At 38.6% G+C, this 19,342-nt stretch overlaps 2 protein-coding genes across 3 annotated transcripts in view; both read left to right on the forward strand.

The window, feature by feature from the left end:
- LOC141783953 (synaptosomal-associated protein 25-A-like) overlaps positions 1–8,930 on the forward strand; it is a 47,259-nt gene extending 38,329 nt beyond the window's left edge. For both annotated transcript variants that reach the window (XM_074661604.1, XM_074661595.1), the window contains exons 6-8: positions 4,108–4,227; positions 5,677–5,821; positions 7,486–8,930. In XM_074661604.1, coding sequence (XP_074517705.1) covers positions 4,108–4,227; positions 5,677–5,821; positions 7,486–7,554 — 334 coding nt within the window. In that variant the 3' untranslated portion in view covers positions 7,555–8,930. The remainder of the gene's footprint in view (positions 1–4,107; positions 4,228–5,676; positions 5,822–7,485) is intronic.
- A 3,746-nt stretch (positions 8,931–12,676) lies between these two features.
- On the forward strand, positions 12,677–17,847 carry LOC141783964 (cytochrome c oxidase subunit 5A, mitochondrial-like). Its single transcript, XM_074661617.1, has 5 exons — positions 12,677–12,836; positions 15,839–15,955; positions 16,310–16,431; positions 17,386–17,508; positions 17,716–17,847. Exons 1-4 carry the CDS (start codon positions 12,764–12,766, stop codon positions 17,497–17,499), a joined length of 426 nt encoding a protein of 141 aa, XP_074517718.1. The 5' UTR covers positions 12,677–12,763; the 3' UTR covers positions 17,500–17,508; positions 17,716–17,847.
- The last annotated feature ends 1,495 nt before the right edge of the window (positions 17,848–19,342 follow it).

Raw genomic sequence — 19,342 nt, forward strand, 5'->3', positions numbered from 1 at the left:
CTGCCTGCTTCTGGTGTGTAGAGCATGGTGAACTGTGGTGTGAGCTGTCAGGCCCATAGCCACAACAACAACAACACACTCTCGGAACAGGCACCAGTGCTGCATGCATGCATGTGTTGGCGTGTTTGGTTACGTTAAGAGGGTGCATGCATGGACAACACACACATCTGCACACCAGGTTCCGACGCCACTTTATTTGCTGTTGTCATCAAAAGCCCTTCATTCCACATTGGATGAGAGATTCTCTTCCAGCAGGTAGCAGCGTCAGCAGGGATCTGGGCCACGGCACCCACCACCCCCCTAAACCCCACACCCCATCCAAGCCCCCGTCCCTCTAACCCTGCAGCATGATGAATCATGCTGTGTACAAAGTCCAACCAAAGAATGACTAGTTGCCTTCTCTACTAAAGCCCTGTTCAGACATGGCATTAACATGTATCATGGGTGATCCGATCACAAGTGGACAGGTCTACGTACGTCTGTTCACACCTGGCATTAGAATGCACATGCGTCTTGAGTGACCACTTGTGATCGGATCTCACTTTCCCGCTCTATATGCAAAAAAACACAAAGTAAACACATCGCTAATACAGCAGACGTTGTGACATAATATTAGAGGAATGTCTACATATTCGTAAAAATATAAGGTTATTGTCCACCGGTGGGACCTCCGTGCTGGCGACACCACTGCCTTTGCCAGGCAACAGCGGGGTACAGAGCTTCAGAGCCGGGGATGAGAGCAAGTAAGCGAGCAGCTCTGTGCAGAGCACCGTTGCAATGCAAGGTCTGAACAGGGCCTTAGACCACATTCAGAGGGTGGTCTAAGGCCCCGTTGAGCTGACACCTGCCTGCCCGCTCTCATCCCTGGCTCTGAAGCTCTGTTCATATGTAAAAGTGGTGATGTCAGCGGCACATAGGTCCCCGGGGACCGCTGGTAGGCAATAACCTTATGTTAATAAAATCTACCAAGATTCATGAATATGTAGGATATTACCACTGACATTTCTGTAATCTTACATTGCAACATGTACTGTATTAGCCATGTGTTTACTACGTGTTTATTTGCATACAGAGCGGGGAAGTGAGATCGGATCACAGGTGGTCACTCGAGACGCACGTTGAGGCGCATTCTAATGCCAGGTGTGAACTGACGGGTTAGAGCTGTCCAATTGTGATCGGATCCCCCAAGACACATGTTAATACCAGGTCTGAACAGGGCCTAGATTACTCATTTGAATTTCATCCATTTTGATTCCATTTGTAAATAAAACTGTTGGTCTTTTACATGTTTTTATATATTTGGGGCTAAAAGAAAGTTATCTGATTCAAAATGATCAGTTTCATATATGACTGTATCATAGTTCCTGGAATTTGTGACATCCAAAGTTTCACCTGATACACTTTCAGAAAAAAATGGACTGTCCCACATAATGAAATATAATACAAGAGTGAGGTAAACTTGTTCTCTGAGCACATTCAACATCGGGGTCTACCATTTTAATATTAAAGGGGTAGTTTGAGTGTTTTGAAGTGGGGTTGTATGAGGCACCTATCAATGGTCAGTAGACTACAGCCTACAGTAGATGACGGTTGATACGCCTCCAGTTTGGAGAAACAGACACGAGTTACGGCACGGAAGCAAAGCAATGTACCGCTGTGGACGGGGACGGCAGCAAAACGTATTTTAGCCACCTAAAAGAAAGATCCACCTAAAAAAAATCGATATCAGTTTAAGTGTACGCTATATTTAGAATATTTTCACCGCTTTATTTTGCTGTCAGACAGCCCTTTCCGACATGGAACTGAAGCCGTCTGTGCTCTTACCAAAGCCACCAGATTCCATTGAATAAAACAGTACTTTTACCTCGCAGAACACGGAGGGTTGCCGGTCTACCGCTGCCTCGATCGGTTAGTTAGTTTGTGCTGTTGTGTGACTTTGATGAATCCGAACTAACCAAAGTCACAGAATAAAACAAACAAACTAATAGATTGAGGCAGCGGTAGACCAGCAGACCCTGTGTTCTGTGAGGTAAAATTGTTGTTTTTTTCAATGGAGTCTGGTTTGCATTGGCTAGAGCATAGATAATAGCTTCAGTTCCCTGTTGGAAAAAGCTGTCTCATGGCAAGGTAAACCAGCGAAAATATTCTAAATATAGCATGCACTAAAACAGATTTTTTTAGGTGGCTAAAAATATGATTCACTGCCGGCCTCGTCCACAGTAGTACATGGCTTTGCTTCTGTGTGGCAACTCCTGTCTGCTTCTCCAAGCTTGGGCTGTGCCGTGTGTCATCTACTGACTATGGATAAGTACCTCATACAACCCCACTTCAAAACACCCGAACTATCCCTTTTAAGGATATGAAAGTGGATTCTGGGACCAATATATATGTATATATACTGTATACAGTTGTCTATCTCAGAGCTATAGAAAACACAAGTGGCTGACAAACCAAGAAATAAATGGGTTATGTAGGTTATCTTGTGGTGGGTCTGCAGCAAGATGTTTATCTTCTGGGAATGAATTAGATGATGCCTTAATCATTTACCAAATGCAGTACTGCATATCTGAAGCCAGGCATTAGTGTAGATAATGCACTGTGTTTTGTCTTCTTGAGGCAAGGCTTAAACAGATCCAAAACAACCAGATTTTTTCTGTGTTAGATCTGACCTAGAATGGCAGATTTTAGTATTTCTTTTTCTTTGCCTTCCCTCTGGAGATACAGTAGACATTTTAACAAGAGATTCTTTTCTCCAAAACAGGGCTGAGCAGGATCTTGACAGTAGCTCATGTAACTAATCTGCTTTATTTGCACCACAGCCGTCACTTTGTAGCAGTTGGTGTTTGTTTAATAGTCACCACCTGATTTTGGCTTGAACTTTTTTGTTTTGTGTATGAAGGTATATTAGGAGTTTGCTGCCTCCATTTGGTCCATTTTGGTCCTGCCTCCGTATGTGACTGTTTTGGGTTCAGATCTTGTCTATTCTATAGCTCTTTGGTCCTCCCTATCATTAACCACTTGTTACGTGATCCTGTGGTTATGTCGTGTGTTTCATCTGATCTCGTCTCTTTATATGGCAGGGTCAAATAGCACGAGAAAAATAATTCTTGCTTGTTATTATAAACCGGAGCACCTGATGGGTGTGGCTTACCACCTCAAGACAACAATGTTGCATACAGTAGTTGCCTTTCATTGAAAAGTGAACAAATACAACTTTTAAATGGCCTAAACTGTGTTCGTCATGTTGTCCTCAGTGGTGACCTCCACTCATCAGATACTCCAAGCATAAAAAACAAACGCTAAGAATTAGATTTGCCTATTTGACTGTATACAGTGTATCATGCTACAGATTCATCCATCCAGATGTAATGAAGGGCTCATCACAGCTGCTGTATCTCACATGCAAAATGATCACCATTCACTCACTGTTTTGTTTTGTTTTTGGTTGATTTTCCACAACAGATCTAACTGCTTTCTTTTAATAGATACAGCATGTGTCTGATCCTCTTCCTCTTTACATGTTTTCCCTTCCCACGTCACACATCGTGTACTATGTTTCCGCCCTGCACGTCCTCTCAATCTGCATGTGTGTTTGTGTCTCCTCTTGTCTGGAGTCTGGTCATTATGTTCTGTGTTTGTGCTCTTGTGTATGTGCTTGTGGGAAATGGTTTTAAAGGAACTTGGGTTACTTTATAACGCAAGCCACATGTGAGCTTATTGTGCTCCGATTCAATTGATCTGCATGTTAGATCAATTATTCACGGATTGCAAATGCACGTATGTAAGTTCATCATACGTGACTGGCATGTTGCTTTTAGTAGGTTAATTGGCTTGACACCATATTATGCAATGCATTCCAAACATACAGTATATTCATGTATGTTTTAATAGCTAGAAAACATGCACTTACATAGACGTGCATACACAGAATCACACTCCAGTGTCACACATACTGACCAGCATACACTCACATGCACACTCACAGCACGCCTAGTCATGGTCACGTTCACAAACACGTAAACAAGTGCACACAGATACACGTATCTACACACAAGCACACACAATACAACAGTTGCACTGGCCCTGACTGAAATGTGTGTGTGGTAGGATTAAGGGCGGGGGCCAGGCCTGGGGAGCGAACCAGGATGGAGTGGTGAACAGCCAGCCGGGGGCTCGAGTGATGGACGAACGTGAACAGATGGCCATCAGCGGGGGCTTCATCCGCAGGTAAGTATGTGTGTAGGTGTTGGTCTGTGTGTGTGTGTAGCTGGCGTGCTTTATTGTTCCTATGTGTTTGCATAAGTGCTTGTGTATGGTGTGTTTGTGTGTATTCGAGTATGTGATACTGTTTAAACCCACAATTATATGAAATTATATGAGACTTATCCTGGAATAGGTTGCCCAGTTGGACTTTTAAAGAACAAACACCATCATTATGGACAATATGTCAGTTGCTAACCTGTATTTTCATACTATTCCCCCTGGGAATGATTGAAATTGATGTTTAGAGGCGTACAAATTGAAGTGCTGTGCAGAAGAACCAGGACATGTAGCAACTCATAATGTAAGAATTGCGAATAATCTAATAATTTAAATGTAATAAAAGCTCATAAAATAAGAAAACCATGCCAGCATAACATAATAGCAGTTTTGTGCATAGTGTCATAAATTATTAGATTATGAGAACATTTTACATTATAAACTAAGCAAAATAATGTATAATGTAATAAATTCAGCATATATTATAATAATTTTAAAAAGAGTAATCTCAAGTTGAGTTCTTAATTTAAAGCAACTTGACTTTGTCTGTTTGGTCTAGAGAATATTTTCATCAAACAGGTAAAAATTGATGAAGCCTCTTGGATGTGTGACAAAATTCAGGACTACAAGATATCCAGTGACCTGGACAAATGAAAAACTTTACAGAGATGATGCTGAATTAAATAGACTGGGTGATTCTATATATAATTATTCCAGTTACTACAATATGGAATTAGTCTCAAAACATGCAGACATAAAAACCAGGCGCGTGCACATGATCACCATCCCTAGTGTCAGAAGTCAATAAGGTGAGAGTTTAACTCTAAACTTTGTCATTTGAATAAATGTTTGAAGCCTGAGCAGATAAAACTATCCGCAAAAAAACAATGATTTGAGGTAGGTAGGTAAAATGAATTCAAATCTGTGTCGTAGAGCTTCATATTAATCATCTTGTGACCCTCTTATCTATCTTGTTGCGCGTTGGAGGCGTCCCGACCTTCTGATTGATAATCACTGAGTAATACTATGAGATATGATTCAATCCTCATGGATCCTAGAGAGTTATCAGGGTGTCTTCCTCTTGCTGAGGTTTTTCAGTTCCTTGAACTCTCACAGATTGATGTAAAGTGCTGTCCATGGTGCTGAATCTTCAGACAGCCCATAACATGAGTGAGATATAGTGTAGTAAAGCAGGCCATGTACATTTTAAGCAGTCACCTGTATGACTATGTCCAAATATTTGAATTCCAAGGACATTCAAGGAAATTAATTTAAAACATATTGTATGTAAACTCGTAGTGCACTGAACCGCACCATACCGTTGTGTGAGGCTTGTGCTTTCTGGCACAATGTAATAGATCTCAACATAATCTTAGTCCTAATAGTCCTAATTCCTCCTCTTCCTGTTTGCTCCAGGGTAACGGAAGACGCCCGGGAGAATGAGATGGATGAGAACCTGGAGCAGGTGGGCGGGATCATTGGAAATCTGCGTCACATGGCCCTGGACATGGGTCAGGAGATTGACACCCAGAACCGCCAGGTCGATAGGATCATGGAGAAGGTACTGTGCAGAGAGCACTGCCACGGAGAATATCCGATTATAATTGGTGGGAGAGGGTGTGTTATTTCCAGAGAATTGCTTGTAGTAGTTGCACTTCACCACTCAAAATGTATACTTTTTGTTGGAAACAAATCAGTTTCAGGTGTTACTAGGCAACAATCTCTTCTAGTTGGTGAGGTAGCAAAGTAGCGTTTAATCCAAGTTGGACAAAGATGGTGCCAACAGAGTTTACATTTAGAAGTGTGATGCTCCAAAATATTGGCAATATGGTACAAAAATGTTACTGAACTGCTTATGGAACTACAATGTGAGGATCAAAGAGAGCTTTTGTTGTATTGCAAAGGGAACTAGACAGGCCTATTTGTATTAATGCTAGGAGAAGGTGTGGAAAGATTATGGGGCAACCAGAATGTGATTCGATTTAGACATTTAAAGTCAGATATTGTGAATTTAACAATGTCATGTCAGAAGTGTGGGTAAAGTAAATAAATGAAAGGCAGCAAATCCAGAGTGAATGTTAGCTAATCTATAGAGTATTTAGCTGATGTGTAGCATGGATTACATGCTCAGCATTAGGCTATGTAACAGCACAGTATGTGATGATTTTGAGTAGATTTAGCCTGATGGGCTTGACACAGTAATGGAGCAAATCTGATTCCCATGCCAGTGGACAAAGTCTGGGTGAAAATCTGTTAAAGGACCAATATGTAATATATTTACTGTGATAAATCATAAAATGACCATGATCAGTGTGATACCGTCCACTGCCCATTTCAACACCCCGTAACGCAAACACAGCCTTCTGCAGCCATGGAAGCAAGCAAACAAACTGGATCAACAGAGATAACGTTAACGTTAGATTATACCCGACCTGAAAAGCCTCGGCAGATCTCTCTGTGGTCCGTGTGCAGCTGGGTTATCAAGGCAGCGAGTATTTGAGACACACAGCCAATGAAGTGATTCCATCTACTGCTGTTGGCCAGAGGCTAATGCGGTCGTGTCTAGAAGGTAACCCTCAAATTGCGAAAACGTGCGCCAACTGCTTTCAGTCACACCGAAGGAGCGGACGGGTCACAGCTCCAATGTTTTGAATTTGGACTGCTGTTTCCCATTTTAAACGCTAGCTCTCAGTTCTTCATATTGTTCCTTTAACATGTGAAACGTCCCAAATTGTCCATTTTGTCTTAGATCAGTAGGCATGTCTTTATTAAAGGTTAATTGATCGGGATAATTCAATAAAATGTATTTCGATTGTGTTTCCTATAAATGTGGCCGACTCTATGGGTCTCCAGTTGTGGCTAATTGCTCTGCAAGTTAACCGAAACACGATTTACGAGGTGTCACATTCTTTTTATTTTGGGATATTTTGCACAGATGAATATGCAGGGTGATTAGGTCAACCAACAAGTTGACCCGGTCATAGATCCCTACAGTGAAGTTAGCCATAATGGCCGTTCCAGGCAATTAAATTCTGCGTTTACCTTCAGTCAGACCCAGAGACAAGTGTTTGAAATGATTCATATTTATTTGTAAATATACATGCGTTGTTTTGCGTGACTCCTCATTTCCCCGAATTTCTCCAAAGGAGGTAACGAGTGCAAAGTTAAAGTAACTCATCCCCACCCTTTACCGACCGCTAGCTGAACTGCGTGTGTCTCTTTCAGGCTGATTCCAACAAGACCAGGATCGACGAGGCCAACCAGCGTGCCACAAAGATGTTGGGAAGTGGCTAAACTGCGGCGAAAAGTGCTTTCATCCCCCTTTAACCCGAATTACCCTAAAAATAACAACACCGACCAAACCCAGCCCCCCCCCCCAACACCAACGCCCCGTGCCCTCGTCCTATGCTCGACAGCAGGCGCTGCAAAATCATGCTTTTATTGTGATACTTGTAGAGATTTGCACACATGCACATATCATTCATTCCTTCCCCCCATCTCAATTATGCCCATCACTTCCCTCCCTCCCCTCTTTGTCAATGTTGTTCTGTGTTGTCGCTCTATGATTTTGTTAAGAAATAATAGTTCCGTTACACATCATCCACTCAAACCGTCTCCACACTGTACATAGTGCTTCTTAAATGGCTTCATTGACTTAGATCACTCGTCCTGTTTCCTTCATCACTCTTTTTTTTTAAAAGTCTGTGTGTAATATAAACTGTATGTACACCTTGTTCCAAAATGTCCTTCCCCCATGTTGGTATTCTGGTGTAAGACACACTGTATTCATCAGTTAAGATGTCGTGATGCTACATGATGAGGCCACAGTGATTTGCAGTGAATATAGTGAACATACAGCTCGTAACCAAGGAAGCGGTTTAAATACAAAGTCATTTAAAGTTGACGTGGAGCCACTCAGATCTTAATAACATGGAATACTCAGTAAAAGTATTTGAGCCATTTGGATGAAGACATGGCTTTTTATTCCCGACTGTTAGGGCACCAGTATTTTACCAACTCTATTGATGGAGCAGTATTAAACACAATTTGATGCCATTGATTGTATAGTATATATATTTTTCCTCAGGGAGCTAAATCTGACCATTCAAAAGCAAGGGTTGACTATTTAATTGATTTGTTGTAATTCATAAAATCTGTATCATGAGGTGCATATGCAAATACTTTGCATTTGGTTGTGGTCTGAACAGCATTGTTGATGGGATCAGAAAAATATTGGGCATTAACCATACTAGCTAACATTGTGATTGATAATAAAAAGAAGTGGGGCTTTGCTAAAGGTCACAGGTTAACAGCAACCAATTCAACTGTTAAGGCAAAGTCACAGAGGGGGTCACAACTTCTTCACATCCCAGGCCAGACTGCTTTACCCATGATTCAACCCTAGCAGTATCAACTAGTGCATTAAGTGTGTTATGCATGTCCATCCGCTGCTAGAAGACGCTGAATAATTCATTTATTCAGACAAAAATATCCTAACATGGCAACCGCATGCTACATATGTAGGCCACACAGAAGAGAGGCCCCATATTTATCTGCATAGTGCCACTCTTATTTCTTTCATGTCTCTTTACCTTTCCAGACTGTGACCATCACTGTAAAATAATACCTTGGAAAATGCCAATAAAAAACATCATAACTGTAGAATCAAACTGGGCTTCCTTTCTATTGTTATGGCTTTCAATACTGGTTTGTGTTAAAGAGGACTTATTGTGCTCATTTTCAGGTGAATACTTGTACTTTGGGTTTCTACTAGAAGATGTTTACACGCTTTAATGTTCAAAAAACACTTTATTTTTCTCATACTGGCTGTGCTGCAGCAACTCTTTTCACCCTCTGTCTGAAACACTCTGTTTGAGCTCCTGCCACCCATCTCTGCTCTGATTGGTCAGCTGGCCCACTCTGTTGTGATTTATCACCTGAACCAAACTCTTCGGACTCCGCTCCAGCTCCGCTCTAACTAGCTTTGTTTGAGGGCGTGCCAAACTAGCCGCTAGGGAGGTACTACGCAAATGTGTTACTTGGTGACATCACCATGTTACGGAAGAAAAGGCGGAACTTCAGGCAAGATGTTTCAGGCAGTTCAGGAGCAGTGTTTCTGTGGGGGAGAGTAACTCCCTTTAGCATGGACTTTGGGCTTTGCAACATTGCAGATCTTTTACATGCACAAAAAACTATATAACACACTAAAGGAAAGGGAAAAAGAACAAAAGCATAATAAGTCCTCTTTAATGTCATGGTCCTGTGTAACTCACCGGGTCGAGCGGAACCAAGACGAGCATGAATGAAAGTACGATTCACATTATGGTCACCCACACCAAAAAGAGACAATTAGGGAGAACAAACAAAAAAACGGACTGAATGCAGTTTTTATATTAAAGGGTTCAGCATATGGCATGCATAAACTTGTATTGGGGTAAAGCAGACACAGGCAGACTTATTTTATTGTGAACTACAGTTGAAGACTTTAAACTAAAAAGGTGAGTTGTAACATCCTAAAGTTGGTCACACTGGTGACAGTTGAAGCATTTAGCTTCAAAATGACGTAGCTTCAAATCCCTCAAAACATAAGCAACAAATTATGAATGCAAGAACTTGAACAGAACTTTAGATGTAACAGCTACTCTTGTGACACAGCTGTGCTCGGATATGAGACAAGAAATAAAAACCTGTAGTGATGAGAATGGGAGTTTGAGAGCACATGAATCAGGTGAAAAGGAGATAAAGATGCACTTGGAACATGAGGCAGTACTTTATTTTAAATTATGTGTGAATAAAATATTCTCAAACAAATAAATAAATCATAATATACCTAAAAAAGGCCGAGGTTTTACAGAGCAGAAAATCACATCTGTGCTCAAATATCACACTCTTTCTTCTCACATCATGTTCTCATTTCAGGTAGATTGGTGTCAACACAGTTGTTTCCTTCACTGACACAGACAGGTGACAGTTAGGGGACTTCAGTCTTGACCCTCCACACACGTCACATGACCTAGCTTTATATAAGAGAAAAAGAGATGTTACAGTAGATATATTCCTCCTATGACGACTTCTTTGTAGGTGCAATTACTATGTAACATTTTACAACCCACAAGGTAACAAAAGGGGTAATATAATGTTATATTATAGTCATCAAATCAAGAAAATGTGTTTCTCATGCTCCCTTCCACAGGGAGGTGAGAGGTCAGACAGCTTATCCTAACTACTCGCAAATTGCTCTAAAACTGGAGCTAAATGGCTAAAAATATGCAATGTCAACACAGATATTTAAAGCACTAGTGTGTAGCGGGGAGGAAGAAAATAAAAGACAGACACGGGAGAGAAAGAAAGAGACGGAGAGACGGAGAAGGAAAGATGTGCAGCAGCACATTACACTAATGGACATCCACTGTGGTGCCCTGGGCTTAGGGCGGATTAGAGTTTACCACGTCACTAAGAACACTGACACACACACACACCCACACACACACAGGGTAATCCACTATACCTTGGTTACATGCATTACACGGCCCCTATGCATGCTTGTGATGTGTTTGCATGCACACAAAGACAAATAAAATGGATGAATGTTATTATTCACGTTATAAATATTTTAAAAAATCCTACATATATGATAATTTGTGGTTGATTATTAAAATACAATGTAATTTTACCCTAAAATGTCATGTTTTGTAATGAAATCTATCAGTTATTCAGGTCCTCACATGCACTTATTATAAAAGTTATTTGCTGCTGGACCGATAAATGCAAATAAACTTGATTTGTTGCTCACTGAGGGCTCGAGAGAGTATTTTTAAACCAAGAGCTCCCTCTGCTGGTATTATGTGCTTATGTATTGCATTGATGATAAAGGGTCACTCCACCAATTTTACAAATGAAGTTCAGTTTTCTCATCATGAGGAGTACCATGTGGCTTTTCAGGCAGGGAGGGTCTAATGAAGAGATGCTGTCAAGTTGCATTATGGGAAGTGTAGGATCCAGTGTTTTGGGGGCATGGCTCATACTCTGGGCTTAAATTCACGATATTTTGGCCTCTGCTGCTTTGATGAACTATGTTCTAACACAAATCTAACACAAATACACAAACCAAATATCCTGTTAATAATAAGCTAGATGTTTTCTGTTATAAACTGGATGCCATTTACTATTAATGTGCCCCAAACCCCTTTTTTTCCGGACAGCTGTGACAATATGATGTAAATTAATTTGTTGAGCTCTCATACATATATATATTTTACTCATTTATTTTCTTTTTGTTTTGTTTTTGTTCCCCCTATGCTCTACACATAAAAGGAAGGATATCTGTATGTGTATGTATAGATATGTGTGCATGTTTACAGTATATGAGTTTAAGAGTACACACACACACACACACACACACACACACATTCTTCAACCTGCTTTTATTCCCTTAGGTTGTTTCTGTTTTGGTTTGTTTTGTTTTTTTACTTTGTTATTTGTCTTTCTCTGTATAATATATTTTGGTCTTTTTTATATATATGTCGCTGTACATGTTTTCACTTGTTTTGTAATCACTTTATAACACAATAAAAACAAAAAAATAAATTATAAAATAAAAATAATAAAAATAATCATGACATATATTTCTGAAAGTGTCCTGAAGCAATATCAGAGCTGAGTAAATAAGATGTATGTGTAATTCTCACTGGAGGAGGCCGGAGTCAATTAAAACCAGAGCACTTACTCACCACATAAAAACTGTACAACACCTCTCTAGGGAGGGGAGGGACAAAGGAGGACGGTCTGCAGGACAGATAATAATGCATAAATGCACTTTAGACTAAGCTACTGGAGTTACCCTGCACTATACTCATTTTTAACAGTCTCTTTTGCACTTTTTAATAGTTGTGTATCACACAACTGTTACCCTGCACTATATTCAGTTTTAACAGTTTTCTTCATCTCCTTGTATTTTTATATCTGGTATATTTTTCTGTACTTTGTACTTTGCACTACTAACTTTTTTTACTGCCTTTTTACTAACATGTTTTGCACTATGGAACTGTGATGCTGGAAACTTGAATTTCCCTCGGGATCAATAAAGTTACTATCTATCTATCTATCTATCTATCTATCTATCTATTTATCTATCTATCTATCTATCTATCTATTAATGTGCCCCAAACTCTTTTGTCCAGACAGCTGTGGCAATATGATGTACATTAATTTGTTGAGCTCTCATAAATAATCATGAAATATATTTCTGAAATTGTCCTGAAGCAATATCAGAGCTGAATAAATAAGATTTATGTGTACAATTTGCACTGGAGGAGGCCAGAGTCAACTAAAGCACCCATAAACCGACCAATCAGAAGCTTCGACAGTAGAAGCACTTCGGCTATCTCCGTGAGTCACGTGACCCTCTACTCGTGTTTCTCCGGTCCACTGACTCTTTCTCCTTCTTTAACACACAGGACAGTTAGCTAGCAGCACCGAGCAGCAGCCACACAGCGGTACCACCATGTTCCGAGCCGTGTTCCGACTGTCAGCCACAGGAGCCCGGAGTCTGGCTCGGTCACGACTCTGCTACTCCGGTAAGACAGTCCGCTTCATATCTACCTTACATTTAAACAGCTTCTCTGTCATAAAGGTGACCACAGTAGCTTAGCAACCTAGCTTAGCAACGTAGCTTAGCAACCTAGCTTAGCAACCTGCTAACAGCTAATGACATTGAGTTATTTATTATGATCTGCCATCCTTGTGGTGTTTAACTGGATATTTTACTACACTTCCACCTCACATTGTGTGTTTCAAAATGAAGAACCGCGAAATGAATTTAAGCAGAACAGTTGTGACCTTGTGATGACCCTCCTTAGTGAGTTCAGGAGGCTCACTGACCGCAGCTTAAACGCAGCTAACACATGTTGCATTGTCTGAGGTGTTATTTATTATGTTTATATAGCTAGATTACATGTTTTAAATGTACACATAGTTTACTGTGGAAGTCTTGAATGCTTTACTATGTGTGGCCTGTTATGATATTATTATTCTCCCATATTAGGTTACATGTCCTGACCTGAACTTCCTGGGTTAACTAGGTCGTTAGCTTACAGTATATATGTGGGTCTCTATGCAGACTGCAGCTGATAAGGAGCAATACACTTTAGTTGGGTCAAAAAATAAAAATAAAAATGGATGTATATATAGTATTTTTTATTTTATTTTTGCAAGTTTAAAAAGGCAAAAATTAAATGAGTTTTTTATTATTTGTAGTGTCAATATGATGTAGAGATAAGATGGCTGGCGTTATCCAATATATAAAATACTATACAACATAACAAAAAAAATAAATGAATAATATTCAGTGCAGGAAGAGGCAAAAAAAAAAACACTGGGCTTATCTGAAGCCTCCACCTAGAGACAAGATTAATATAAAGAAATAATATGACTACATAATAGTGATAACAAACAATTTGGACAAAATATATGTAATAACAATACAATAAATATATCATATAAGTGTGTGTGTTGCGTGGAAGTGTATGGTTAGTGTTTGTGAGGAGGATATTGATTTAAATATCTATAGACTTCTGGGCAATCATAACGAAACAACATTGTGAGTGGGAAAAAAATAAAAAACATGGCTAACTTCCTTAGCTAGGTCGTTAGTTTACAGTATATATATGGGTCTCTATGCAGACTACAGCTGATAAAGTGCAATACACTTTAGTTAGTTTCAAAAAAAAAAAATGGATGTATATACAGTATTTTTTATTTTAAAAATGTGATTTGTAATTTGTAGTGTCAATATGATGTAGCGATAAGATAGAAATTAACTTGAAGATAAGATAAGATGAACCTTTTATTAATCCCAGGGGGAAATTCAGGTGTCAAAGCAGCAAAGCGCAGATACAGAGGTACAGGTGTACAAAAAGATTCTAAAACAATAAATAGAAATACAGAATATACATAGTGAAAGAGCATAGTGAATGGACATAGCGTGTACCGTCCGTCAATAAAAAAATATGTAGTGTACAATAAATATATGTAATATGTGCAGTCTAGAAAATGGTATATGGGATGTAGTGTAAAGTAAGTTTAAAATTTAAAGTGCACCAGTGGTTAGGAGAGGTGGTTGCAGGTAGTGCAGAATGATGCAGATAGTCCAGATAGTGCGTGTTTTAAGTTTACGGTAGTGCAGATAGATGCAGATAGTCCAGTATATGTACAATATGATGTACAGAAAAAAATGAGTTTGAATTATGTCAATCTCTAGATGTGTGTTGGGATATCTTGCTATTGCATTATTGTGTGAGATAAATCATGGTTGTAAAAATTTTAATAACTGAAGATGCACCGATCCCACTTTTTAAGTCCTGATACAGATACTTGGTCTTAAACCGAGTACCGATCCGATACCAGTGTTTAATTAATAAGCTGTATGCCTCACTGTGTGGACGTCACTGGAAAACAATGTTTAAGTTAGGCTTGAATTAAACATTGTTTTCTTAACTTTTTAAAACAAAATGTAACAAATAAATGCAATTTTATTTATACAAATTAAATTTGTATTTATTATTGTAATAATAAATTTAACACCAACAACTTGGTTAAAAATCGTCAAAATTAACAACATTTTTATTCATTATTAAAATTATTAATCATACACCAGTAACTTGTTAAAGAAATCTTAAAAATGTACAGGAATTACAGTTCAAGTGTAAAGCTTTTTAATGCAGCAAGTAAATGGTCAAAATGTACGTATAATGTACATAGTATATAAACATTGAATAGATTGAATTCATTGTCACCGATATACAATCCAGCTATTTGAGTCAGTATCGGCCCGGTATCCGATCCGGTATCGGTGCATCCCTAATAATAACTTGTTAAAAACTTTACATATTTACATAGGCTATTTTGTATGGCTTTCATTTTTGAATTTCAAGTTGTTAAAACTTTGGATGTTTTATAGAAGTCATATGACTAATCACTGAACTTATTTAAATAAACTGAAACCAAGTTTATAGACCTGTATTAATATATCTTCTAAATGGGGTTCATAGGCCCACAGCATCAACCACACTGATGAAGGCAGTAGCTGAAAATGTTTTTGTGATACAGCTTTGAAAGAGGAACTGTACAGTGTGCACTTTAAAATGTCATTGTGGTGTATGTCTGAATAAGGGCCTGCAATATTGTCTAGTTTCCTGTTAAACAAGTCATCCATGCCAAAGTGTCTCTGTTAAATGTTGCCTTGCTCACTGACTCACTCACAATGTACATAATGTGACTTTACCAGCTTGACTCTTTTATTAGGTGTGAATTTATCACAGTCAGATGTTTAATTACATCTAGGTTCATGACATATACCACTATCACAAGTTTTGATATGTTGTAATCGCTGACTGAAGCACCACATATTGGAAACAGACAAGTATTAAAGGTTGGCACAGAGTGCATGGCCAAATTCATAATACTGTTTACTTATTTATATAATATATTTACAATTTTCTTGTAAGTTCTTGAAACTTCAGTATTGTATTTGAAAACATTTGAAGAAATCTCTGTGTCTGCCCTGCCTCATGTTTTCCAGCTCCATTAGCCTCCAGATGTTACTCCCATGGTAAGGTGGAGACAGACGAGGAGTTTGATGCCCGTTGGATCACCTACTTCAGCAAGCCTGACATAGATGCCTGGGAGCTGAGGAAAGGTGACTTTGTTGAATATTTGTGCATTTTATATTCTGATAATGTGTCCTCGGCCCGTTGTTACTAGTTTGGTTATTGTTATGGTTCTAGTTGGGTTAATTTGGAAATCATGACAAAAAAAACATTCAGTCGAATATCAGTAAGACCCATGTTAAGTAAATTTGGCCTAATTATTTAGTTATTTATTCCCCATGTTGTCCAGCAGTGGTGGTGATTCCCACTGAAACCACCCATAGCAAAACTGTGAATATTGTATGGTTCATCAGATATTGCTTTTTCTCTCTCTTTTATTGTTTGCATTTTCTCTTTCTATTGCTGATTCTTTGAAGTAATATGTCTTTTTTTATTAATTGAAGGAATGAACACCCTGATTGGCTATGACCTGGTACCCGAGGCCAAGATCCTGGATTCGGCACTAAGGGCTTGCCGGAGACTGAATGACCTGGCCAGCGCCATCCGCATCCTTGAGGCCGTAAAGGTGAGTGACCGTCCCTTAATAGGTTCACTTAGGGTTTGCTATAAACATCTTTGTTAAACTTTGTTTCAGTGCGGAAGTGTGACTCCTGAGAATCGCTTAAATTACCAGAAGTCAAGAATTTGTCTTTGTCACTTTAGTGCACCACATTCGGAGTTCATATTGTCACACGTTACTTGAAAAAAGGACCCAACAGTTTCATCAGAAATAAAGCACAAATAAAAATGTACCCTGATATTACTGTAGGGTACAACTTTCACAATATTGCTATTTGTTTTAAAAATGTATAACAACATTAAACATGTACATATAGAAACTAGGACTGTCAAAGTTAACGTGATAATAACAAGTTAACGCAAATTTGTTTTAACGCATTAATGCAACTTGCGATTTTTAGGTTGAAGCGGGCTCAAGGAATCCATTGGTACCAACCATGTCATACTAGCTTTTTGCGAAGGAGGCTAAATGACGCTCCAAGTTTACGCTATATTTTGGCGAGGAAAAACTGGCATGGCCATTTTCAAAGGGGTCCCTTGACCTCTGACCTCAAGATATGTGAATGAAAATGGGTTCTATGGGTACCCACGAGTCTCCCCTACAGACATGCCTACTTTATGATAATCACATGCAGTTTTGGGCAAGTCATAGTCAAGTCAGCACACTGACAGTTGTTGTTGCCTGTCGGGCTTGAGTTTGACATGTTATGATTTGAGCATGTATTTCTTAAGCTAAATGCAGTACAAATCTCCCTTTAAGGTACATTTTGAACAGATAAAAAAATGTGTGATTAATTGCAATTAATCATGGACAATCATGCGATTAAATATTTGAATCGATTGACAGCCCTAATACAAACATATAATGCAACACCCCCAAAAGCAAATTAATCACTGGATTATATTGTTTGAGACTAATCATCACAATTGCTCCTCATTTGTTGTTTTCTGTGTTTTGCAGGACAAAGCAGGCCCCCATAAAGACATCTATCCCTACTTGATCCAAGAGCTGAAGCCCACCCTGTCAGAACTGGGCATCTCAACACCAGAAGAGCTGGGCATTGACAAGTTATAGACTGTCAAGGTGAGACTGCACTACACATGTTACTTGGGAAGACCGACGTGGCTTTAGAAAGAGAATTTCTTCAGGCATAAGTACTATTGCTATCCAGCGCTGCCTCAAACCCTTCATGTGTTTGCTGGCCTACTCTATGAATGTACAGCAGACCATGAATTATATTGCATATTACGTGCTTGCAGCTGAAAATATCTTTTGTTCCTTCTTCCTCAGGCCATTTGATCTATAAAGAGAAGGCCCTTCTTGATTCTCTCCTGTCAAATATGTCTATATTGTTGATTAAATCCATGCTGTCCTGTTGTGTACAAAATGGTGGACCTAATAAAGAAAACCAATAATTGGAAATCGTATGTTTTCTTTTTCTTTTCTGGTAAATCGTTGAATATTTTTTATTTAATCGACCTTTTTTACAGCAGACGTTTTGACTCATCATAGCAGGAAAAGTACAGGTTTAATATCTCCCAGCTAATATGATTGCTTCTTCACTGGCATAGCTTACTGGGCTACTTACATGGAATGGAGTCATCTTTATTGTTATAAGTCACACCTTTGCTAAGTCAAAAAGTCTGTTGTGAAAAAGGTCTATTATTATGCTTGTGCTATAAACAAACCACAAGTAACTCCACTCCATTCCAGTGAATACTAGCACTGCTGTAATTGATGGTCAAACTACGAAGACCCAAATATCAACCGGTGCTGCAGAGCCAGTGTACATTATTCTCATTTAACCCCTTTTAATAAATGCAAAGTATTTTTTTCCACAAAGAAGCAGTGGTGGAATGTAACAAAGAACATTTTCTCAAGTACTGTACTTGAGTACAATTTTGTAATTTACTTGAGTATTTCCATTTTTATGCTACTTTGTTCTTCTACTCCACTACATGTTTGAGGCAAATATTATACTGTTTACTCCAGTACATTTATTTGATAACTTTAGGTACTAGTTACTTTGCAGATATAAAGTATTAATACAAAATATATAATTATAATCCAGCAATATAATATATGTTATTCTGAAATGGGTCATTCTGCATAAGGAGTACATATACTTTTGGTACTTTAAGTATATATTGATGCTAATACTTTTGTACTTTTACCTAACTAAGATTTTGAATGCAGGACTTTTACTTTTAACATATTTTTACCCTGTGGTATTGTCACTTTTACTCAAATAAAATATCTGAATACCTCTTCCACCACTGCAAATAAGTACATAAGATCTTAAACCAATAACAGTAGTTATAATTTGAGATACAAGAAGACAGAATCTTCACAAAGCAATGACAGAAAACATCTTTTCATAATTAGTGTTCCACTATCCACTGTTTTTATTTAATATGACATAAGAGAATGGGATATTACATCTCTTAAGGAGACAGTCTAGTTTTTAAGCTCTTCTCTCACCCACCATATGGCGACAGGAGGCTGGAAATCTGTCTCCTGGGTTTTTCATTTTACAACTATACAAATGGGATAACATGTATGCACTAGTCTGCCATTCAACATTATAACCAATTGAAGCATTATTTATACAGTAGTCCTTGCACCATTTGTATGTTTTGGAAATACAGTACATCTACTATGACAAAATGGAAGCAAGAGACCATTCTTCATAGTGTTAAATAATTATTGTAATTTTTCACAACTAACTCTGAAGTATTTAAAGAAAGCTTCTAATACAATAATAATAATAATAATAATAACATTTTAGTCGTTTACCCGTTTACCCCCTGACTTAACTAAAATGTTCTAGTTTACTTGGATAACCTCTTTGCATCTATGTAGTTAAACTGGAGAGTGAGCAGAGACTTTTAGTTTTAGTTACATGGTTCAGTGACAA

The sequence above is a fragment of the Sebastes fasciatus genome, chromosome 2 (assembly GCF_043250625.1).
Source record: "Sebastes fasciatus isolate fSebFas1 chromosome 2, fSebFas1.pri, whole genome shotgun sequence".
In the NCBI taxonomy this organism is placed as follows: Eukaryota; Metazoa; Chordata; class Actinopteri; order Perciformes; family Sebastidae; genus Sebastes; species Sebastes fasciatus.

What these genes read in the sequence shown, in the direction of transcription:
- LOC141783964 (XM_074661617.1), top strand. Translation starts at nt 12,764, where the DNA reads ATGTTCCGAGCCGTGTTCCGACTGTCAGCCACAGGAGCCCGGAGTCTG. An exon ending in GTCACGACTCTGCTACTCCG is followed by an intron (nt 12,837 to 15,838) that starts GTAAGACAGTCC and finishes CATGTTTTCCAG; the next exon opens with CTCCATTAGCCTCCAGATGT. An exon ending in GCATCCTTGAGGCCGTAAAG is followed by an intron (nt 16,432 to 17,385) that starts GTGAGTGACCGT and finishes TGTGTTTTGCAG; the next exon opens with GACAAAGCAGGCCCCCATAA.